The sequence below is a fragment of the Aquarana catesbeiana genome, linkage group LG12, assembly GCF_042186555.1.
Source record: "Aquarana catesbeiana isolate 2022-GZ linkage group LG12, ASM4218655v1, whole genome shotgun sequence".
In the NCBI taxonomy this organism is placed as follows: domain Eukaryota; kingdom Metazoa; phylum Chordata; class Amphibia; order Anura; family Ranidae; genus Aquarana; species Aquarana catesbeiana.
This window is the reverse complement of record NC_133335.1, coordinates 241,344,873-241,369,445: the sequence shown is the minus strand read 5'-3', so window position 1 is coordinate 241,369,445 and position 24,573 is coordinate 241,344,873. Positions and strand designations below refer to the sequence as shown.

The 24,573-nt window shown below is 49.7% G+C and overlaps 1 protein-coding gene across 6 annotated transcripts in view; it reads left to right on the top strand.

The window, feature by feature from the left end:
- Positions 1 to 24,573, top strand: part of NDEL1 (nudE neurodevelopment protein 1 like 1) — a 139,696-nt gene that overhangs the window by 110,461 nt on the left and 4,662 nt on the right. For 4 of the 6 annotated variants that reach the window (XM_073606997.1, XM_073607000.1, XM_073606996.1 and 1 more), the window contains exons 5-10: positions 511 to 647; positions 4,538 to 4,708; positions 6,700 to 6,791; positions 8,235 to 8,401; positions 10,352 to 10,386; positions 14,404 to 14,519. In XM_073606997.1, the coding sequence (XP_073463098.1) occupies positions 511 to 647; positions 4,538 to 4,708; positions 6,700 to 6,791; positions 8,235 to 8,401; positions 10,352 to 10,386; positions 14,404 to 14,513 (712 nt within the window). In that variant the 3' untranslated portion in view covers positions 14,514 to 14,519. The remainder of the gene's footprint in view (positions 1 to 510; positions 648 to 4,537; positions 4,709 to 6,699; positions 6,792 to 8,234; positions 8,402 to 10,351; positions 10,387 to 14,403; positions 14,520 to 24,573) is intronic. The other 2 variants (XM_073607002.1, XM_073607001.1) reach the window with 2 other exon arrangements.

Here is a 24,573-nt window from a genome sequence, read left to right as displayed (position 1 = left end):
CACGATTACATACCTGTATGTAGGACCTGTCTTCCGGTTTGGGCAGCGTGTTTGCGCACGCCCCTTGCCGCCCTGTGCTATGGTTGGAGACCGCACGAGTTTGGCAGCTGATTTCAGCCAATGATTTTGGCTGAACTCAGCTGATCGTCTGTTTACAAACGCACAGCTCTCTGTTTACAAACGCACAGCAATCTGCATGCATAAGAACAGTGATCTGGCTGTTTCTTCTCCCTGCAAAGCAGGGAAAAAAACAGCTAGATAAAAAAAAAAAAAGAAAATAGCGTGCCTGTTTTGTATAGTTGTGCTTCATCATATGACACTATTACTCTCTAATAAATGTATTTATATTTAGTATACCCACATGAAAGTGGTGCGGATATGTTTATAGAGGGGATCCGGTATCTTTAATGACGACAGAAATCTTGTAGCGGGCAGAGGAATGGCATTGCTCACAATGTAATCTCATTGTTTTGTAAATTGCTAAGGTAACATTCGATCTCCTGTTCTCAGGGCGACGATCGTGTCTCTGGAAGACTTTGAGCAGAGGCTGAACCAGGCCATCGAGAGGAACGCTTTCTTGGAGAGCGAGCTCGACGAAAAAGAGTCTTTGTTGGTGTCTGTACAGAGATTAAAGGACGAGGCGCGAGGTAGGATTTCTACTTGTCTCGCAATATTTATTCTCTTGCCGTGGACACAATGGTTTATTGAACACGTTCTTTTTTTTTTTTTTTTTTTTTTTTTCCCGCACACACCCAAAAGGTGTCACCTGAGATTAACTTGTTCGCGTGATTCTAAAAATACACTTGGAAACTCTTTAATGACAAAAAAAAAAAAAACATTAAAAATAACACCCAAACAACAAGACTAAGAAAAGACGAGGAGATGGTGCAATTCATGTCCCTGAAGGAGGGACAAATCTCCGGCATTAACTCTGCATTGTTTAAAGCCCAGCTGAACTTTACTTCAAATCCATGTAATACATTCCAGGTGCATCAAAACAAAAGACTTTCTTTAGAAAGCCGCCACAGATCTGTCTCCCGCCAACAGGCTGCAATGAAGGGGGCTCTGCTTCTTGTGGGTCTGAAAGCCCCCCGCAATGTCAAACTTTTATAATTCTGCTCACAGCAAAAGTCATACTCCGTGCTCATCGGAGAACGTGGTGCCTTGCACTCGGTGTACTTTATGACATGAGTGCTGATGTCATAAATTCAACACTCTCTGCATCATTAACCCTTTCACCTTCTTTTTTTTTTTTTTTTTTTTTTTTACACACGTGCTTAAAAAAATCATTTTAGGCATTAAGCTTAGATAAAACCCCCCCAAACATTATATATTTTCTAATAACAGGCACCATAGAGAATAAAATGGTGCTAGTTCAAATTTTATATGTTGTGTCACGATCAGTGGCGGCTCGTGGTTTTTTTTTTTTTTTGTTTGGGGAGGGGGTGGCGGCAAACAACTCGCTGTCTGCCTGTCGGTCCACTTACCCCATCTAGGCGGCAGGGATCGGGGCAGCGGCGGACATCAGGGAGCGACGGGGATCGGGGCAGCGGCGGACATCAGGGAGCGACGGGGATCGGGGCAGCGGCGGACATCAGGGAGCGACGGGGATCGGGGCAGCGGCGGACATCAGGGAGCGACGGGGATCGGGGCAGCGGCGGACATCAGGGAGCGACGGGGATCGGGGCAGCGGCGGACATCAGGGAGCGACGGGGATCGGGGCAGCGGCGGACATCAGGGAGCGACGGGGATCGGGGCAGCGGCGGACATCAGGGAGCGACGGGGATCGGGGCAGCGGCGGACATCAGGGAGCGACGGGGATCGGGGCAGCGGCGGACATCAGGGAGCGACGGGGATCGGGGCAGCGGCGGACATCAGGGAGCGACGGGGATCGGGGCAGCGGCGGACATCAGGGAGCGACGGGGATCGGGGCAGCGGCGGACATCAGGGAGCGACGGGGATCGGGGCAGCGGCGGACATCAGGGAGCGAAGGGGATCGGGGCAGCGGCGGACATCAGGGAGCGACGGGGATCGGGGCAGCGGCGGACATCAGGGAGCGACGGGGATCGGGGCATCGGCCGTCATCAGGCTGCGGCGGGGATCGGGGCATCGGCCGACATCTGGCTGCGGCGGCGGACATCTGGCTGCGGCGGCGGACATCTGGCTGCGGCGGCGGCGGACATCTGGCTGCGGCGGAGATCGGGGCGGCGGTGGAACTAGGCTGCGGCGGGGATCTGGGCGGCGGCGGACATCAGGCTGCTGCGGGGATCTGGGCGGCGGCGGACATCAGGCTGCTGCGGGGATCTGGGCGGCGGCGGACATCAGGCTGCGGCGGACATCAGGCTGCGGCGGGGATCGGGGCGGCGGCGGACATCAGGCTGCGGCGGGGATCGGGGCGGCGGCGGACATCAGGCTGCGGCGGACATCAGGCTGCGGCGGGGATCGGGGCAGCGGCGGACATCAGGCTGCGGCGGGCATTAGGTAGTGGTTCCTGTGTCTTCTCCTCCTCGCTTCCGCTGCGCGTCTCCTCCCCTCCTCCTAGGCATCCAATAGGATCGCCTGTCCTTTCAGCCAGTCAGGTGATGGGCATCAGACCCGCTTCTCTATTGGCCGGGAGGAGGGTCAGTGTTGCAACAGCGAATGTTCATTCGCTGTTATAACACCTGGCTGGGCTTGTAGTCCAATTCTCTGCTTCCAGAGACCACCATATTTTGAAGCCTATTAGAACCTATGGCTCTAATCAGGTGCTTAAAAAAAAAAAAAAAACACCCCCGCCGCTGTAATTCATTGGCCTGGTGTCCTGAAAGGGGCCGGACGCATGAATAGGGGGGTGGGGGCAGCGATGGATAGAGCAGGAATAGGGGGCTCGGGCACTGGTCACGATATTACTGCAAAGGTCTAGGAAACGCAACATTTTGGTAATGTTCTTTCTCTCTCTGTATGTACATGACGGCACTGTAATTATTTTAATAAAAGAAAAACATCTGCCTTTTTTTTCCTAATCAATATGCAGCTGTCACATGACCCGGCTCTCTCCCAGCCTGTCTGCAGGGAAACATAAGCAGGAGGAGCTTCTAGTCTTCTGCTGCTGGTCACATGATCAAAAAAAAAAAGCCTAGTAAAGCTCGCTTTGTGGTTTTTACCTATAATAAAGCTTACCTGTAGTTAAAACGAAAATCTCCTAAACGTTTAGGAAGATAATCACCATGGATGCAGCCGGTGACATCACTGGTTCATGGCGTTCTGCAGGTATGCCGGACCTTCAGAGCTTTGTGCCGGGACTAAGTGATGTCATTGCACCTCCGGCCAGTCATACAGCTGGAGTTCGCGAACTCAAAAGAAAGACCATGGGGGGGGGGGGAGAGATGTCAGCCATCAGCGGTGATCAGGCGCCACTGGAAGACTTTGTTCCAAGGTAAGTATTTCCTAATGTGCTAGTATGCAATGCATACTAGCACAATATGCAATTGCCTTACAGGTATGTGGTTTGTTTTTTTTGTTTTTGTTTTTTTTTCTTTTCACATCGTGGTTTACTACTGTTTTAATTACTATTAATAAGCTGTTTTAAATTGTCTTACAAATATATATTTGAAATCAAATCTTTATGATTTTTTTCGCAATAACATGGTGCTGGCGGATTTCTGCCAGGCTGTGCCATGCTTCTTCCATCCTTTGTCTTAGAATAAGAGGGAGGTGAAGCCATCATTAATCCACATGTAATATCCCGCCCCCATTGTGTTTATCTGGTTAGTGGGCATGGAGGAGGAGTGAGTGGGCTGTCCTTTACCACTGTGTATACGCCCCACATGTGACTCTATAGTCACATGGGCTGCTCAGATGTGATAGGGGGAAATGCTCAGCATAGAAACTCACTGAAAACTGAGCATGTGCACAGCTGACAACAACACTCTGTAAAATCCTAAGCTGAATTGGGGACATGGACAGAAGGGGGAGATAGAGAGCAGCAGGATCATCCAGGGTTTTTAGCAGAATACAGAAAAGGAATCTGATAGTGATGAGTATGAACAGCATAGAATACATCAGGGATATGCAATTAGCGGACCTCAAGCTGTTGCAAAACTACAAGTCCCATCATGCCTCTGCCTCTGGGTGTCATGCTTGTAGCTGTCAGTCTTGCTATGCCTCATGGGACTTGTAGTTCTGCAACAGCTGGAGGTCCACTAATTGCATATCCCTGGAATACACCATTTATTCATTGTTTAGCGTTGAGAATCTCCTAATAATTAGCGGTTGTGATATAGACGCACAGAGTGTCGCTGATCATCCCCCATGACTGACGATCTGTTGCCCTTCTCTCTCTGGCGCTCCCGTCGATCACATTGCTGTCACATTCGCCGGCTCGGCTCACACTGGGCCGCCATCCAGACAAAGAGGATTATTTGTGTTTTCAGGAAAGTTTTAACAGATGGCTCTTTCATCATCTAAGGCTCTTCAGAGAAAGCCTTCCATGTAATTACACAAGGGGGGCAAGTTGTGGATCTTTTTTTTTTTTAATTGTGTTTTTTTTTCTCTGTAGATTTAAGGCAGGAATTAGCCGTACGTGAAAGACAGACGGACGGGAGAAAATCCGCTCCGAGTTCTCCGACTTTGGATTGCGAGAAGACCGACTCGGCCGTCCAGGCGTCCCTGTCTTTACCCGCCACGCCCGTGGGCAAAATCTCAGACAACAGTTTTACCTCTCCGAAAGGTCAGTGTGCCCCGCCTCCTTTGAGTAATGTCATCTCTTCATCGCAAGGCCGGAGGATAAAAACGTGAAGCTGCCCCCCACCCCATCCCCCCTTTCCTTAACATGTAAATAAAAACGTTTAAATCTTTTTGTTTTTGTAACCTACCTTATTTGAGGCCCAGTGATATCATCACTGGGTCTCTATGCTTTTCTATGCAGATCAAAGCTAGTGGGAGGAGCTGGCAGGGTTCTGTACATATTGAATGAACTAAAATCCAAGAATGAAAGGGGTGGGGCCAGGGACAGTCAGGCTGGGCAGGAAAGGCTAGATGATGCCGGACATCTTCCAGCCAGAAAAAGAGCCTTAAATTGATTGTAAAATCTTGTTTGTTATGTTTATAGAAAAAAAAAAAAATGTTATACTTGCCTGCTCTGTTGCAGTAGATTTGCACAGGGAAGCCCAGATCCTCCTCTTTTTGAGAGGTAATATTGGTTGAGAGACTGAGCCGGCCGCTCCCGCCCCCTCCACAGCCCAGCGCTCTAGTGAGCATGGGGGGGGGGGGAGCAGGAAGCCTGAGCCCGCCCCCTCCACAGCCTAGCGCTCCAGTGAGCATGGGGGGCGGGGGGGGGGTGGAGCAGAGACCCTGAGCCACCCCCTCCACAGCTCAGCGCTCCAGTGAGTATGAGGGGGGAGCAGAGAGCCTGAGCCGGCCGCTCCCGCCCCCTCCACAGCCCAGCGCTCTAGTGAGCATGGGGGGGGGGGAGGAGAGAGTGAGCCCGCCGCCTCCACAGCCTAGCGCTCCAGTGAGCATGGGGGGCGGGGGGGGGGTGGAGCAGAGACCCTGAGCCGCCCCCTCCACAGCTCAGCGCTCCAGTGGGAGTGGCAGAGAGCCTGAGCCGCCCCCTCCACAGCTCAGCGCTCCAGTGAGTGTGGGAGTGGCAGAGCAGAGAGCCTGAGCCGGCCACCCTCGCCCCCGCCCCCTCCACAGCCCAGCGCTCCACTGAGTGTGGGTGTGGCAGAGCAGAGAGCCTGAGCCGGCCGCCCCCTCCACAGCTCAGCGCTCCAGTGAGTGTGTGAGTGGCAGAGCAGAGAGCCTGAGCCGCCCCCTCCACAGCTCAGCGCTCCAGTGAGTGTGGGAGTGGCAGAGCAGAGAGCCTGAGCCGCCCCCTCCACAGCTCAGCGCTCCAGTGAGTGTGGGAGTGGCAGAGCAGAGAGCCTGAGCCGCCCCCTCCACAGCTCAGCGCTCCAGTGAGTGTGGGAGTGGCAGAGCAGAGAGCCTGAGCCGCCCCCTCCACAGCTCAGCGCTCCAGTGAGTGTGGGAGTGGCAGAGCAGAGAGCCTGAGCCGCCTCCTCCACAGCTCAGCGCTCCAGTGAGTGTGGGAGTGGCAGAGCAGAGAGCCTGAGCCGCCTCCTCCACAGCTCAGCGCTCCAGTGAGTGTGGGAGTGGCAGAGCAGAGAGCCTGAGCCGGCCGCCCCCGCCCCCTCCACAGCTCAGCACTCTAGTGAGTGTGGGAGGGGCAGAGCAGAGAGCCTGTGACTGATGGTTACCAGCTCTCTGCTCACGGAGCTCCATTAACATTAATATTTCCATACTTTTACGTTTTAACAAGCTGATTGGTCATAATGCATAGATTCTGTGTGCGCCAGTTTTAGTAAACCCCCCCCCCCCTATAATTGTTGGGGGGCCCTTCCTATACTCTGGCTTTCAGACGTTGGGTAGTTTAGTAGGCTTTAGGAGTTCTGAGCAATGAAATGTTGTGGCTCCTAATTCACTTTAAATGATCAGGACACCTGAGATCTGCTGCGTTATGAACATGACATTATTTCCACGTATTTATCTGTGTGAGGTCACCCGGCTTATCGGGAATAGAAGATTCTCAGCGCTCCTTCACAGATCTGAGATATTATTTAGTGCCGGTTCCCGGAGTTCATGCCAGAGTCCGGATCTTACCTTCAATCCTGAGCAAAGTCCGGACTTTACTGTAAGATTGACGTTTTCTTCTTCTCTTAGGTATACCTAACGGATTTGGTACCACCCCCCTGACTCCGTCCGCCAGGATATCTGCACTTAACATTGTGGGGGATCTCTTGAGGAAAGTTGGTGTGAGTATAGACCTGTCATGTCCCGGACCTCCCTCCAGATATACTGCTGACCATTGACAGTGATTGTATGCTGCTCAGTATTCTCTACACTCTGTGTAATGCCTGTAATGTTTTTTTTTTATGACACAAAAATGTATTTGGATTAAAAAAAAAAGAATTTGTAAAGGATAAAATTTTATTTAAAAAAAAAAAAAAATCATATTTACCTGCTCTGTGTAATGGTTTTGCACAGAGCAGCTCCTATCCTCCTCTTCTGGGGTCCCCTGTTGTCACTCCTGGGACCATAGAAGGTGAGGTTCGGGGCCACTCTGTGCGAAACGAGCTGCACAGCGGAGGTAAGTATGACATGTTTGTTATTTGAAAAAAATTAAAAACAAACCCTAATGCCCGCGTACACACGAGCGGAATGTCCGACAGAAAGAGTCTGATGGGAGCTTTTCATCGTATATTCCGACCGTGTGTACGCCCCATCGGACTTTTTCCATTGAAAATTCAGACGGACTTAGAGAACATGTTCTAAATTTTTCCGACGGAACTAATTACTATCGGATAAACAGATCGTCTGTATGCTGTTCCGACGCACCAAAAACGACGCACGCTCTGAAGCAAGTACGAGACGGAAGCTACTGGCTATTGAACTTCCTTTTTATTGTTCCTTCATACGTGTTGTACGTCACCGCGTTCTGGACGGTCGGACTTTGGTGGGACCGTGTGTAGGCAAGACCGCTTGAGCGGAATTCCGTCGGAGAAACCTTCAAGGTTTATTCCGACGGCAAAACCGCTCGTGTGTACGCGGCATTACAATCACTTTAAAGTGGCTGTACACCCTGCACACCCGGTACACCCCGTACACCCTGTACAACCACTTTTACCTACAGGTAAGCCTATATTGAGACTTACCTGTAGGTGCTGGAAATATCTCCTAAACCTCCACGGTTTAGGAGATATTTAGAAAAAAGCCGTGCACCGATGTCTACGGCGCATGTGCACTTTAGAAAGTGCATTTTCTAATAGGGGTCATACCGTGACTGGCGGCTCTCGTGCACATGCGCGGGAGTGACGTCATGTGACTCCGGCCAGTAATCCACCAGGGTTTACTTCTTCTTCAAGGAAAATGTTTAAAGGGTAACTCCACTTTCGTGGGGGGGGGGATAAAAATCTAGCGTATACAATTGTGACTCAAGTCATGTTGGATCAGCGGAGCGATCCTTGCTGTGCAAAGCGGAGTCCATACACGGACAAACCCGTGTTTAAAGGGGCCTAACCCTTTAAGCTGAAGTAATTCACCTCTGGAAGAGGCCACCAGAAAGACAGAATTCATTTTCTTTTTTTTTTGCAGCTTGGAGAGGGTTAATTTTTTGTTGCAAAAAAAAAATAAAAAGCTGTGGAGTTGTGGATCCTATGTTTTGCTGGTAACCTGCTTGCTTCTCCCTTCCCCCGCAGGCCTTAGAATCCAAGCTTGCTGCTTGCAGGAACTTTGCCAAGGACCAGGCCTCCCGCAAGTCCTACGTCCCCGGGAGCCTGAACAGCAGTAACAGCAGCACAAGCAGCATAGTAAACAGCGGAACAAAGTACTCCCACCCCGGGCACACATCCTTCTTCGATAAAGGGTGAGCGGAAACGTGGGGATGTCTGCCCACTCAGCATAATGTAAATAGAAGGTGTTCTGTGGTCACCGCTTCACTTGTCGGCCTCTTCCCTTTCTGTCTTTCATATTTTGATTTAAAACGACTGTTCTCTGCTCCTGGATTGGCGATCACCGGCTTGTGACAAGCATGTGTCAGACCGGTGCTTTAAAATAAGACAATATTTCAAGAGGAACTAAACCTAAAGTTGTCTGGTACCACGGCAGGGCAAAACTCATGTCTGGCCAATATCCTTCAACCCAAAGACGTCCATCCTCAAGGTTTCTCTCTATACTCTGCCATTATTCTGTATGGTGTGTATGGATTTAGTCCGGCAATAGACAGAGCGATTTTTCTTTCATTCAACCGAAAGAAAATTGCTTGATGGCTCTGCGGGGGTGGGGGATCCCTGACGTGGAGCCATTGTGGAGGTGGGGGAAGCCGTCCCCACCGGAAGAACACAGTGATTACTGTCAACGGTAACAATCTGACAGGCTGGTTGTACCCAAGATGATCGATCGCTTTGTATGCACTGACACTATATTTTGCAGCAGATGAAGGTAGGGAGGTAGGCTTTAGGGCACATTCACACTGCATGTGACTCGCACAGGAATGCTGTGCGGTTCTTGTGCGATTCATATGCAGTTCTGTGCGATTTCAGCCCCATTCATTTTGATTAGGCTGAAATCGCACTGAACTGCACCAAAAGTAGTGCAGTACTCTTAGAAACGCACTGCAAATGGATTGCGTAGTACGTTTTGCACCGTGTGATCTGGTGCGGGCAAATGCACCGTGTTTGCGACCTGCATTTGGGGTGGTGTTAACTTTGCACTGACACCCGCCGCAGATTGCAAGGGCAGTGCGATTTGGAATGCAGTGCGGGAAACTGGCACGGAACGTAGATTGCCTGGCATTCTAGTGTGAATGGGTCCTTTAAAGTGGAAGTCCGCCCACCCCTGCACCAGCATCTACACATACTGCACCTTCTGACTTTTAATATTAGGACACTTGCCTGTCCCGGAGTCCAGCGATGTCGGCACCACAGCTGATTTTTTTTTTTTTTCCATCGGCTGGTCGGGTGCTGCTGCCGCCACCATTTCTGGTAAGGGAACCTGGCAGTGAAGCATTACGGCTTCATGCCGGGTCCCTACTACGCATACGTGATGCACCGCTACGCACTCCTACTGGCCCAGCGCCAGGGAAAGGAGGAGGAGGGAGCCGAGCTGCTGATGTAATTTGCTGCGGCTCGTTCTCCCGGAAGTGAGGACAGGGTACCTGAGACAGATATCTGCCCCCCCCCTCCCCGAGAAGGTGCCAAACTTGGCACTGGAGGGGGGGTGGGGGAGACAAATGAGCGGAATTTCCACTTTTGGGTGGCACTCCACTTTAAAGAGAACCTGTAATGTTGTCCTGAATTGGCTAGGTCAATGAAGGCGAACCTTGGCAGATGTTTTGGAACTACATTTCCCATGATGCTCAACTACACTGCAGAGTGGATGAGCATCATAGCAAATGTAGTTCCAAAACATCTGGGGGTGCCAAGGTTCCCCATCACTGGGCTAGGTGATGGGGGGGGGGGTCTCTTTATGGAAAGAACGGGATATTTTGCCTACAACAGCCAGATTTCAGTTTCTAAGAAGTTCCCAAAAATCGCACTGCCGTGTGCTAATCACTTTCCGGGGTTAGTTGCCCCCCATTTTTATAGTATTTTCACCTTTTTTGGTTTAGTTTTCCTCTTTTAAATATTGTGGATTTATTTTATTGAGAGACACTTTGTATGTACTTATCTTTGTGTCCTAGGCAGATTTATCACTAGTTGGTGTCTTTTGGATAAGCTTTTATTTCCTTTCAGCCTCCCTCGTGATCAGGTAAGTGAAGGTCGGCTGGAGGTCCAGGTGGGCCGGAATAACGTTTTCTCTCTTTTCCCCCCACTAGGCAGGAAAAGGTCATTTTCCCCACGTTGTTTATGGGTAATTGAACATAGCGATAAGGTTGCATGCTGGTGTTCTGCCTCTGGGTGACTTAACGTGAATCCATCCTTTCTCCACATCGGCCACACTAACTGCATGGCGGGGGAGGGGGGGGGGGGGGCGCCTCTCTGCCGCTTATCCTGTCCAAACTCCAGGGCGTTTTTTTTCTTTTTCTGTGGGGTTGGCGTGTTATGAGCATCGAGCTTTCATGGCGATGCTCAGGATGCTGAGACGACTATTAAAGGCGTACTCGACTAATCTAGGAAGTTGGAAAGGAACTAACGCGTTTTACTGTTACGTTGTGATATGGTGTCTTTTGCTCGTGTAAATTTATGGGCACAAAAGATTAAAACCGAACACTCAGATTAGGGGCCGGTTCACACCATACTTTCTGTTTTCCGGATGCGTTTTATGCATTTGCATTTCTACATTTTTTTTTTACCTTCATCTCAGTTCAGGACGGGCACTTCTGGTGTATTTACATGCTTTCTGCTATTTTCCAATTGCCTTCCATGCAAAAAAAGCAGCATGTTTTACTAGGGCCATTGAAATGCATGGAAAACGCTGTGCATGCATTTTTGAAAACGCACTGGACTGCATCTCGTGTGAACCAACCAACCCTAAATCCTTTAAACAAGTTCCAGGTGTGAAAAGTCTCACAGCCTGAGTAGAAAAGCCTTTCCCCTTCCAGCTTGATACAGGGAAGGTCATTTGCTGTGTATGTGTGGAAGCAGTGGACTCTCTGCAGAGGTCTGGCACACCCTGCACCCCTGCATGGAGACAGACTTTTTTTACTCTGCAATCAGCATAGTTCATACACCCTGCTGATTGAGGAGCCCTAGCTATGACTTGGCAGGGGGTGTGTCAGACCTGTAGGGAGACTGGGAAGGGGGTATGTCAGACCTGTAGGGAAACTGGGAAGGGGGTGTGTCAGACCTGTAGGGAGACTGGGAAGGGGGTGTGTCAGACCTGCAGGCAGACTGGGAAGGGGGTGTGTCAGACCTGCAGAGAGACTGGGAAGGGGGTGTGTCAGACCTGCAGAGAGACTGGGAAGGGGGTGCTTCAGACCTGCAGAGAAACTGGGAAGGGGGTGTGTCAGACCTGCAGAGAGACTGGGAAGGGGGTGTGTCAGACCTGCAGAGAGACTGGGAAGGGGGTGTGTCAGACCTGCAGAGAGACTGGGAAGGGGGTGTTTCAGACCTGCAGAGAAACTGGGAAGGGGGCGTGTCAGACCTGCAGAGAGACTGGGAAGGGGGCGTGTCAGACCTGCAGAGAGACTGGGAAGGGGGCGTGTCAGACCTGCAGAGAGACTGGGAAGGGGGTGTGTCAGACCTGCAGAGAGACTGGGAAGGGGGTGTGTCAGACCTGCAGAGAGACTGGGAAGGGGGTGTGTCAGACCTGCAGAGAGACTGGGAAGGGGGGGGGTGTCAGACCTGCAGAGAGACTGGGAAGGGGGTGTGTCAGACCTGCAGAGAGACTGGGAAGGGGGTGTGTCAGACCTGCAGAGAGACTGGGAAGGGGGTGTTTCAGACCTGCAGAGAAACTGGGAAGGGGGTGTGTCAGACCTGCAGAGAGACTGGGAAGGGGGCGTGTCAGACCTGCAGAGAGACTGGGAAGGGGGTGTGTCAGACCTGCAGAGAGACTGGGAAGGGGGTGTGTCAGACCTGCAGAGAGACTGGGAAGGGGGTGTGTCAGACCTGCAGAGAGACTGGGAAGGGGGTGTGTCAGACCAGCAGAGAGACTGGGAAGGGGGTGTGTCAGACCTGCAGAGAGACTGGGAAGGGGGTGTGTCAGACCTGCAGAGAGACTGGGAAGGGGGTGTGTCAGACCTGCAGAGAGACTGGGAAGGGGGTGTGTCAGACCTGTAGGGAGACTGGGAAGGGGGTATGTCAGACCTGCAGAGAGACTGGGAAGGGGGTGTGTCAGACCTGCAGAGAGACTGGGAAGGGGGTGTGTCAGACCTGCAGAGAGACTGGGAAGGGGGTGTGTCAGACCTGTAGGGAGACTGGGAAGGGGGTGTGTCAGACCTGCAGGGAGACTGGGAAGGGGGTGTGTCAGACCTGCAGAGAGACTGGGAAGGGGGTGTGTCAGACCTGCAGAGAGACTGGGAAAGGGGTATGTCAGACCTGCAGAGAGACTGGGAAAGGGGTATGTCAGACCTGCAGAGAGACTTGGAAAGGGGTGTTTCAGACCTGCAGAGAGACTGGGAAGGGGGTGTGTCAGACCTGCAGAGAGACTACTGCTTCCACAGAGAGCAAGTATGCATTACAGCATGCTGGCAGGGGGCAGGCTTTTCTACTTATGCTGTGGCTGACTTAAATAAAAACATCTGTTAACCACTTAAGGTCCACCTCGTAGCATATATATATATATATATATATATATATATATATATATATATATATATATATATATATATATATATATATATATATATATATATATATTATAATCTGTGATCCGGGTTGAGGGCGCACATGCATGCCAGCTCGCTCCCGCTGTGATCAGGTACCGTGGACCTGATGTTTGCCGGCACCCGCGGATGATCCAGCAGAACGGTGGGACTAGTTTCCATGCATTCCCTTATTAAAAGCACCTCTCCCACTGTAATAAAACACTGGCTAGGCACAGTCAACCCTTTTAATCACCCCTGATGTTAACCGCTTCCCAGCCAGTGTCATTCGTAAAGTGACAGTGCATATTTTTTAGCACAAAGTGTCAGTGTCTGAATGTCCACCCCAAAATGGCAGTCCCGCTGTAATTCACTGATTGCCGCCATTACTACTATATAAATAAATAAAAATATACCTTAATTTGTAGACACAATAACTTTTGCACAAACCGATCAATATACGCTTATTGGGATTTTTTTTTTACCAAAAATATGTAGCAGAATACAAATCGGCCTAAATTGATAAATTGATGAAAATTTTGATTGAAAAAAAAAAAAAAAAAATGTATTGAATGTGTTTCATAGCAGAAAGTAAAAAAACACATTTTTTTCAAAATTGATGGTTCTCATTATGTTTATAGCATGAAAAACTGCAGAGATGATCAAAAAACACCAAAAGAATGGGGGGGGACATGCGTGTTTTTTGGGTACAGCGTCGCACGACCGCGCAATTGTCATTTAAAGTAACGCAGTGCCGTATCGCAAAAAATAGCCTGATCATTAGGGGAAGTAAATCTTCCGGAGGTGAAGTGGTTAAAGTAGCGCAGTGCTGGATAGCAAAATATGGCCTGGTCATGAAAGGGGGGGGAGGGGGGGTAAATCTTCCGGAGATCAAGTGGGTTAAACTTTGATGCACCTGGAATGTATTTAGCAGATTGAGGCCTGGGTTCACATTGTTGCCGTGCGGGACACTGCTTATATTTTGCACAGGAATCGCAGCACATTCCTGTGCGAATTACATGCGGCGTCTATGTGGTGCGATTTGAGCCGGGGGTTTGTATGCCTCAAATGGCACTAAACTCGTGCAGGACCCCCCTTCTTTTTTTTTTTTGTCCACACCAGATTCGGATCGCATTGGGTGTTTACACCCATCTGATCCGACTCTGCAAATTGCGCTGCGTTTTGCAAAGCAATTGCGGGGTGTCGTTTAACTTAACATGCACTTCGCAATCGGTTCGCATGGACGGGTTGCGATTTTAGTTGCGGCACCAAATCCGCAGTGGATTTGCTGTGAATTCGCATCGCATGTAACCCAGAATTAATGTGGAAGTTTTGGGGCCTTAAAAAAAAAGAATAAAAAAAAAATAAACTTTTCTGTCCGTATTTAATTTGCTTGTCTGATCTTCCTGTGTCGTCTTTGTTGGGCAGGTGGAGGATTTGTCTTAACATTGCAAGTCGCAAAGTTTCTCGGCAGCCCTGTTTAATGCACGGGTGACGCGGCGGTGATAACGGTGACGGGGGGGGGGGGGGGGGGTGCCTTATTGTTGGCATTTGGGTCGGCATGTCGGTTATTTAAAGCGTAAAGTGACAGGTATTTTCCCTTCTCTCTCACGTGTGTGATGTAGTGGATTGTTACAGGCGGGACGCTGTGCGGTCGCTGGAGCAGCGCTTTCCAGGAGCTGTACCTTCCCCCTATCACCCCAGACTGATAAACGGGACGTATATGACATGGTAGGAAAGGGTAGGTCTCCGTAGTCACTTCCTTCTCACCTCCCGGCTGATGTCAAGACCCTCCTTCATCTCGTATGTTTTTGTTTCTCCAACAATAGCTGGAAGCGCAGGGTAAGCGGAGTGTCAGCTCTGCAGGGTAGAGTCTGTCTTGTGGTGTCTGTATAAATTTAATTACACGCCAATGTCTTTGTTAGAGTGCCGGGTCAGCCGCATAGCTATGGGAAGATTGCGATTTTCCCCTTTCGTCTTTCAGGACAGCCACCATGAGAGATAGTCTCCTCCTCTTCCTCTTAGGAAACACTGCGCCAGCCCATAAATTCTCACTTCCCCCTGCCAGACCTCAGTATTAGTGTTTCCTCCGGTGGGGAGACACTGTGCAAGGAACCAGGCTTTTCAGTCAGGGGACTGTGGCTGTTATTTGTTTTTTTTGAGCCTGTAAATGGGAGCAGGGGCTTCTTATGGGCATGGGGGGGACTTACCCCTCGATTCGGTGGCCACCACTTCCTTGCTGAGCGCAGCTTCAGGCTGTGGGGGTTCCCTATCGCGGTCACAGGGCTGCAGCAGGCTGGCGTCCGCCCTTCCTGTATACTTTACAGGCCGCTCTCTTTTTGGAACTAGGCGGGCCGGACGACGGGCGACGTCATTTCCGGCGGAAGGGCGGGGGCTTGCCTTTGAACCGCGGCTTCCGGTTCCGGGTCGCAGGGCTGATAGGGAAGCCAGGCACAGGCTGGAGACGAGTCTGGGACGCGCACAGGCAGCGTTGGACTCGGTAGTAGCAACCACCTGCAAGTCATGTCGGAAGCGGATGCTCAACCAACGGACACTACCTCCAGCCTTCCTAAGGTAAGAGTGCCTTGGGGAAAAGTACTCTTTACCTAGGATTGTCCCTCCATGTATGGTTCCTGTCATGGGGGGGCAGATACCCTGGGTGGTCAGGGGAGGGAGGCTCAGATCCCCATAGATGAAGGAGGGTCTAGTGCACTCCCAGGGTTGTATCCTTGTTTTTTTAGAAAAAAAAAAAAAAAGTGACAAAAATGTTTGTTTTTCCTTTCTTGTATTTCAGAAAGCTACAGAAAAATCTAAGTCTACCCATAGCTCTAAGAGGAGGTGTGCCTCTTGCAGGGACACATTAGGGGAGGCATGGACAAAGGTCTTGTGTAGGGAGTGCATAGACTCCCTTGTTAAGGAGAGGGACTCTGAACAGGAGTCAGGACTTGCAGCCTCAGTTAAAGAGCTCTCGTCCACCTTTTCTTCATTTAAAGCCTTATTTGAAAGGTTTCAACCTCCCATTAGTCCAGCTCCCCAGGATACAACCCCGCCTCAGGCGCAGGTCTCTGCTCCTGCCCAACCTGCAACTTCAGTTAGGGCAGAGGAAGCTCCAGGGCCTTCCGGAGTGGAACTAAGACAGCCAGATAGTTCCTCCTCCGATTCCCAGGATGGTTCAGAGGGGGAGGACCAGGACGGGGAGTCCAGGAGATCCTCCAGATATAAATTATCCCTAGAGGAGGTAGAGGACCTCTTAGGGGCTATTTATACAACCCTCGGTATTCAGGAGGACAGGAAACCCCTGACCCTTCATGACCAGATGTACAGAGGCTTGGGGGAACAAAAGAGAAAGGTTTTTCCAGTTCATGAAGTACTGGTTGAAACTATCAAAAAGGAGTGGCAGGATCCCGAAAGGAAATCCTTTTTTTCTAGATCCTTAAAGAGGAGATTTCCGTTTTCGGATGATCCTACATCTATCTGGAATAAAAATCCCAAGTTAGATGCTGCTTTCTCCCAGGTTTCCAGACACACTGACCTGGCTTTTGAGGACATGGGGGCCCTGGTGGATGTCATGGATAAGAGAATAGACTCTCTCCTTAAAAAGACGTGGGATTCAACAATTGGTAACTTGAAACCTGAGTTGGCTGTCACAGTAGTGGCTCGCAATCTGGAGCACTGGCTCTCTAAGATTCAAGAGCATATTGAGGCTGGAACGGCAAAAGAAACCATTCTGTCTTCCTTCCCTACGATTCTGCGGGGTATCGCCTACATAGCTGATGCCTCGGCAGAGTCAGTACGTATGACGGCCAGATCAGCGGCTCTGGCCAATTCGGCCAGGAGAGCCCTCTGGCTAAAAACCTGGCCGGGCGATAGCGCCTCTAAAGTCAAATCGTGCGGCATACCGTTAACGGGAGACCTTCTCTTCGGCCCAGGCTTAGAGACTGTCTTAGACCGCACAGCAGACAGGAAGAAATCCTTCCCGGTTAAGCGGAAAACCCCTGCACCTACAAAGAAGGGGTTTCGTCCGCAAAAGCGTAAAGAGACTCCAAAGCCGGAAGGGCAAAGGAAGTTCTGGGGTCAGAAAGGCAAGGGCAGAGGAGGGGCGATTTTTCGCCCTCCTGAACAGCCCCGTAAAAGTCAATGACTCCCCAACCATGGTGGGGGGAAGATTGGGGGCCTTCCTCCCACAGTGGGAGGCAATATCCCCCAATCGCTTTATCCTAGGGATTATAAGAAGGGGGTACCATATCGATTTCACGAATCTTCCTCCTCGGAGATTTTTGGTCACGCACCTACCCAGGTGTACGGCAAAAGCCGAGGCTCTGTTGGAAGCATTAAGAGATCTGGTAGATCAGAATGTGGTTCTAAAAGTTCCAAAAGCCGAGGAGGGAGAGGGGTTTTATTCACACATCTTTGTAGTGAAGAAACCCACAGGGAAATTCAGACTGATTCTGAATCTAAAGCCCCTGAACAAGTCAGTGACATACAGGAGATTCCGTATGGAAACAATTTTCACGGTGAGAACACTGTTGCCCCGCAACTGCTTTATGGTATCCCTGGACCTAAAGGACGCGTATCTACACGTTCCCATAGCAGAAGCCTCACAGAGGTTTCTCCGGCTAGCGGTAGATCTAGGTGGAACATCGGTACATCTACAGTTTCAGGCGCTGCCTTTCGGGCTATCCTCCTCGCCCCGCATCTTCACCAAGGTCTTGGCGGAGGTGATGGCCTTTCTTCGGCTCCAGGGAATATCAGTGATAGCATACCTGGACGACCTGCTCCTGTTTGCAGCGTGTCCACTGCAGTTAGTCAGGGATCTAGAGCTTACAAGAAGAGTTCTTACAGGTCTAGGGTGGCTGATGAACTTGGAGAAATCCAGTTTGATTCCCTCCCAGCGCATTACCTACTTGGGCTACCAGTTGGACTCAACACTTCTGAGAGTGTTTCTTCCAAGAGAAAAAATACTAAAGCTGGACAGGGCAGTGGCTGGTCTCCAGTGCAGCAGTCGGGTCTCTATAAGAGTTCTGATGTCGGCCCTGGGTCTTTTGACCGCGACCCTCCCAGCAGTGCAATGGGCAGGTCTGCACTTTCGTCCCTTACAGTCCTTTGTCCTAAGGGTGTGGGATCACAGCCAGAGAAGTCTGGATGCCTTGGTTCAGGTCCCATCCCAAGTAAAGAGATCCCTCTGGTGGTGGAGGAGGGTCTCAAACTTGTCGCAGGGTCGTCTGTGGTTCATCCCAGTCTCTCAGGTGGTAACCACAGACGCAAGCGGCAGAGGTTGGGGGGCGCACCTGGGTTCCCTTGTAGCACAGGACACCTGGGAGGGAAACGAACTCAGAAGGTCGTCCAATTGGAAGGAGCTGAAGGCAATCGGGCTAGCACTCAGGTTCTTCAAAAAGGAGCTACAGGGCCACCATGTACAGGTGCAGTCGGACAACTCGTCCGCCGTAGCTTATGTGAACAAGCAGGGAGGCACAAAGAGCGGAGTACTGCTGGCATTGGCATCAGACATTCTGAGCTGGGCCGAGACTCACACTCTCTCACTCTCAGCAGTCTACCTGAGAGGAGAAAAGAATGTGGTAGCAGACTTTCTCAGCCGAACCAGGCTGAGAGAGGGCGACTGGATCCTCAACCAGGAGGTTTTCAATCTCATCTCAGAGAAGTGGGGTCCTCCAGAGGTAGATCTGTTCGCGTCAAGAAACAACGCGAAAACCCCTTGTTTTTTCTCCCTAAACAGAGGGGAGGGAGCACGAGGGGTCGACGCATTGATCCAGGACTGGCATTTCAGAATCTGCTATGCCTTCCCGCCCCCAGCGTTATTACCAGCAGTTCTCAGGAAGTTTCAGATGGAAAACACGTCCCTGATTCTGGTAGCACCACATTGGCCAAAGAGGGCTTGGTTCTCAGTACTCAAGCAGCTAGCGGTCGAACCTCCCTTATTCCTGCCACCTCGAGAGGATCTCCTCTCACAGGGCCCAGTCCTCTGTCCACAGGTTCACCAATGGCAGTTAGCGGCCTGGCTACTGAGGAGGGTATGCTGAGAGCTAGGGGTTTTTCTGAGAAATTAATCTCCACCCTCCTCAATAGCAGGAAGAAGGAAACACGCCAGATATATAAAAAAATCTGGGTACGTTTCAATAAATGGTGTGCAGAAGGCTCCCTTGCGGTACATAGTCCCACAGCTGTGTTGGAATTCCTTCAGTGCGGGGCAGACAAGGGTTTATCCATAAGTACCCTTAAAGGTCAGGTGTCAGCACTTAGTACTTATTTAGAGAAACATCTGGCCACCAACCCCTGGGTGGTCAGATTCTTTAAGGCTCTGTCTAGACAAAGACCGGTTCAAGGTCCTCCCTTTCCCAAGTGGGACCTATCGTTAGTTTTGCAGGGCCTGACGGGAATCCCCTTTGAACCTTTAGAGGAATGTCTACTAAAGGATCTTACGTTAAAAACAGTTTTTTTGGTAGCAGTGACAACTGCCAGGAGAGTCAGCGAGATTGAGGCCTTATCTGTTAGACCTCCTTTTTGCGTTATTTTTCCAGATCGGATCATCTTTAAGACCGATCCAGCATTTTTACCTAAGGTTGCTTCTGGTTTCCACAGAAGTCAGGAGGTAGTTTTACCCTCATTTTGTCCCAACCCCTCGGGGGAAAGGGAATTAAAATTTCATTCTTTGGATGTAAGGAGATGTATCCTTAGATACCTAGAGCTGACCAAGATGTTTAGAAAGTCAGACTCTTTATTTGTTTTGTTTTCTGGGGCCAGAAAAGGATGCAAAGCGTCTCGACGCACTATTGCCAGATGGCTCAGAGTAGCCATTGGCCAGGCCTATACATTGGCAGGGAAAGAAATCCCAATGGGTATAAGAGCACACTCTACTAGAGCTATGGCAGCTTCGCAGGCAGAAAGGGCTGGAGCAACGCCAGAGCAAATATGCAGGGCTGCAACATGGTCCAGCTACTCCACTTTTGTAAAGCACTACAGAGTGGACCTGGTGTCGGCTAGTGAGCAAGCCTTTGGGCGAAAGGTATTGCAAGCGGTAGTCCCACCCTAAACTGGTAAGTGCTCGTTTATCCTCTCATGGTGGCTGTCCTGAAAGACGAAAGGGGAAAATTAGAGTTACGTACCGGTAACGTCTTTTCCAGTAGTCTTTCAGGACAGCCCTAGTTACCCACCCGAAATTTTTGGGGGGGTCTTACAAAAGACCAGAACGCAGCATGATAATGATATGGAATAGTATGTTATTAATGTGTTCTTGTGTCTCCCCAGCTGACCGGAGGTAATCTCGGAATATACTGAGGTCTGGCAGGGGGAAGTGAGAATTTATGGGCTGGCGCAGTGTTTCCTAAGAGGAAGAGGAGGAGACTATCTCTCATGGTGGCTGTCCTGAAAGACTACTGGAAAAGACGTTACCGGTACGTAACTCTAATTTTTCTGGTGTAGCGAGTCTTTAGTCTGAACGCACAACTGACCGCTCATACATCTGCTCTGCTATAGACACATCGGGGGAGGTTTACTAAAGCTGGAAAGTGCAAAATCTGATGCAGCTCTGCATAGAAACCCAATCGGCTTCTTTTTTTTTTTTTTTTTTCTTTTTCTTTTGTAAAAGCCTAATTGAATAAGCTGAAGTTGGAAGCTGATTGGTTTCTCTGCAGAGTTGCACCAGCTTTTGCACTCTCCAGTTTTAATAAATCAACCCCACTGTATGTGATCAAATATGTAAGAAAAAAAAAGTGGTCATACAGCCCAGGAAGGCTTTAAGACCCCCTTTCACGCTGAAGCGCTGCTAAAGCACCGGTCGTTTTTACGGTGCTTTTTGTTTAAGGTCACGCGTGACGGTGACCTTCTGGTTTTTGGTTCCATAGACTTCAATGGATCAAAAGCATGTATTTAAAAACGCAAAATGCACCTGCAACCTGCATAGGTGTGAATCGGGCCTAAGAGAGCAAAAATGTTACTTTTTTTTTTTTTTTTTTTTATCACTTTTAAGGCTGGGTATACACCGATAGTTTTTGTTCGCTCAGCTGGCAGTCTGCACGAAAAAAATAAATAAAAATTAAGCAGATGAGTGAGGTGGATGGAGAAATCCTTCCTGCTGTGCCATTCCGTTCTGACAGCGGGGCTCCTATGCTGTCAGAATACACCGGTCAGCAGCTGATCAAATGAAAGTTTTCGTTCAACAGAAGTCGATCTACACATGGAGATCAAAATTCAGCTGGCCCGTGCTGAACCAGCCAAATTTTGATCAGTCCGTACTAGGGTTGTCCCGATACCACTTTTTTAAGACCGAGTACAAGTACCGATACTTTATTTTCACGTACTCGCTGATACAGATTACAGATACTTTTATTTTTAATGTCACGTGACAGTGTTTTTTTTGTTTTTGTTTTTTTTTCTTACAATTTTTTTGTTTTTTTTTACGTTTTTTTTTACAATGTTGTTGTTTTTTTTTTTTTTTGTTTTTCTTTTTGTTTTTTTTTGGGGTGGACGGTGTCTGTGTTTTTTTGTTTTTTTTTTTTTTTTAATTATTGTTTACAATTTTTTTAAAATTATTTATTGCAAAACTGTCGTGTTTTCTGAAATCTCCCCCTTGAGATAGAGAAAGAGACGGAGGATAGAGATTCCCCAGTCCCTTTCTCTGCAGCCTCAGCTGCACTGAAAATGAATGGAGAGAAGACAGCGGCTCCTCTCCATTCATAAACTGAGACATCGTAATCACAGGAGGTTACAATGTTTCAGTTATGTGAATTGACAGAGTCAGCTGACTCTGTCCATACAGAAAAGGAAGGAGGAGGGGGAAAGCGCAACTGAGGGGGACAGCAGAATGGAGGGGGACTGGAGGAGGATGCAGTGACAGTCAGCGGTGATCGTGTGTGGGGGGGAGTTACAAGCACCAATCACCGCTGTATAGATTTCACTAAAGCAGCTGAAAGCCGCTGGGGGAGAGGCTTGTAACTCCCCCACTCACCGATCACCGCTGACTGTCCAGGTATCGGGTGAAGCATCGGGAGCATTTGCCCGAGTACAAGTACTTGGGCAAATGCTCGGTATCGGGACAACCCTAGTCCGTACCCACCTTAGATTTTTTTATTCAGATGCCGTAAATGCAACATGCAGGCAAAAAAAAAAAGCTCTTTATGCATTCTAAATTATATTCATAACTCCAGAATACACTCTGCACAGGAAATACAAACCATATAAAGGGTGTATACAGTAGCGCTAACAACGCTGGTGTGTAATTCTATTAATCCGAAGTGTGATCTTATCGGCAGAGCTGGTTTCTCTGCAATAATAATTCAAGGATCTCTTTTATACGGCCTCTCTCCTGCGTATGACTGCCATGTGAATAAGTCTGGGCGGAGCGGCCCATTGATAGGATTAGCAAGTTATAACAAAGCCCGACTATGCAGGTGGCGGAGTACCGTCAACGTGACCAGCCTGTAACTTTTTTTTTTAATTCCAGCCGAAGTGTTTGTGACGCTCGGTCTTATTTCCACCAAGGGGACAGCTGGCCTTCTAACCAGAATCGCAGGCAGGGAGCTTTACATGTCTTATCCCATTAAAGTTATGTCATTGCCTGCAAGAAGCTCACGGGGCTATAGAAGGGCCAATAGGGAAAATTGCATAGCTTTAAAGCAGGTCTAAATCTAATCACTAAAATCGCAGAGAAGCTTTGTTTCCAGTCTTCTTTTTTAAATCTGCAGCTTTTCAGATATTTTGTGAAGTTCCTTGTTCAAGCTCATCCTATTAAGGGGTGACTGTTAGAAACCATGAAATCAGGCCAAGACAGAAGTACAGTTAAATCACACTTGTTTAATAATAAAAGTAAAAAGAACAAACGTAGTCAAAACATAGCCAGAGTTCAGGAACCGGAACGGATAGTCAGACGAGCCAAACGCCAGGGAGCCGGAGATGAGCGTAATAAAACAGCAAGCAGGATCTGGAGCCAAAAGGGATGTCGGCCAAGCAAGTCTTTTAACAGGAATGCAGGAGATAGTCTCTGTGATGTTGACCAAGGCGAAGGCAGAGATCCTCTGGACTGCACGGCTTAAGTTGGCAGGACTGACGAGCAGGATATCATCAACAGGTGAGTCACTGTGGAGAGAGAGAGGAGCTGGCAATTAGCCGACAGCTGAGCGGCCAGCTCAGAGAAGGAAGGGCTGAGCCCAGACCTGACGGTTACATCAATACCCTTTTTTCTTTTTTTCTTTTTTATCGGCGAGTATGAGTACCTTTTACTTTGAGTCAAATACTCGCCAATACTTTGTGGTCCAATTTGCGTCCATACAAAATGGGCGCTAATCGCACTGCAAAGAATTGCATGCGAATCTTATGCAGTTTCCTGCACCGCTCCGGTGTGAACCCGGGCTTATCGCAGGGAGTTCACACAGAAGCGGTGCGGGGGGAAACCTCCCTGCATGACGGGTTTGGGCTCCTCCTGTCTCTCCGATGGATTTGTGTGTGTGTGTGCGCTGCGCGGGCTCGATGGTAAGGAATAAATGCTTCCGCTGTACAAGAATGCCGCAATGCCCCGCTGTCAGACGCCAAAAAGCCGCCTCACCGGTCTGGGGGGATTTGAAATCCCTGCAGCTTTTCTCTCCTTTCCTTGCTGTGCTGACAGTATAGGCTAGAGGAATTCTGAATGGTCTGCAAGGTCCATGTGATGGTGCTGACCAATCAGAATCCCTGTAGTCTGTACTGTCTGGTTGGGGGGGGGGACAAAGCCATGGGAGAGGCAGGAGGAGCCCAATCTGCAGATGTCGGGAGCCGGAGCTGGTGGATCCCATCTTGCAGGGAGGTTTCCTCTCACTTCCTGTTTTGGCTATGGGACAGGAAGTGAAGGGAAATTTCCCCCAACAGGACTCAGAAGGCAAAAAATGACAGGCGTTATAACCCTCCTTTTTTACTCCATCACTCACTCACATTCACTATGAAAATGACCTTTCTTACTGTCGTAAGTCATAAATGCCTTCAGTCTTAGAAGGGGTTAAAACCCGGCTCTAAAGATTTGCGGCTGTAGAAGTGTCTGTACAGAAAGTATGACGTCTGAAGTTGTATTTCCTTCGATAATTGGCTCAGTGTTGTCCTCGTCTGTCTCTATTATAAGCTCTGTGACCTTGCTGCTTGCTTTGTTTATTGCATGCAGCAAGGCTGAGTTGCCAAGAATAAAAGATTGCATGCTTTTTTTATCTTGTTTTACTTCAACAAGTTCCTGTGCTTTGTGCAGATTTTGTTTTGAAAAGGACCTTTCACGTAAGAAGAGTGTCTGGTCTAGTCCAATACAAAGGCCTGTGAGCAAGGGGCGCCCCCCTATACTTTATAAATAGATCACCAGTTTATCAGGAGTATGGAGACCTATAGAGGAGGGGTTGTGGAAGAAAATGTTACCAACTATACCACCTTGAATTTTAATTAAACAAGGTCCAAATCTCAGCCCCATCAGTGTGTCCCCCCTTACGTCGGTGCCTGCTCCGGTGTGTCCCCCCTTACGTCGGTGCCTGCTCCGGTGTGTCCCCCCTTACGTCGGTGCCTGCTCCGGTGTGTCCCCCCTTACGTCGGTGCCTGCTCCGGTGTGTCCCCCCTTACGTCGGTGCCTGCTCCGGTGTGTCCCCCCTTACGTCGGTGCCTGCTCCGGTGTGTCCCCCCTTACGTCGGTGCCTGCTCCGGTGTGTCCCCCCTTACTTCGGTGCCTGCTCCGGTGTGTCCCCCCTTACGTCGTTGCCTGCTCCGGTGTGTCCCCCCTTACGTCGTTGCCTGCTCCGGTGTGTCCCCCCTTACGTCGTTGCCTGCTCCGGTGTGTC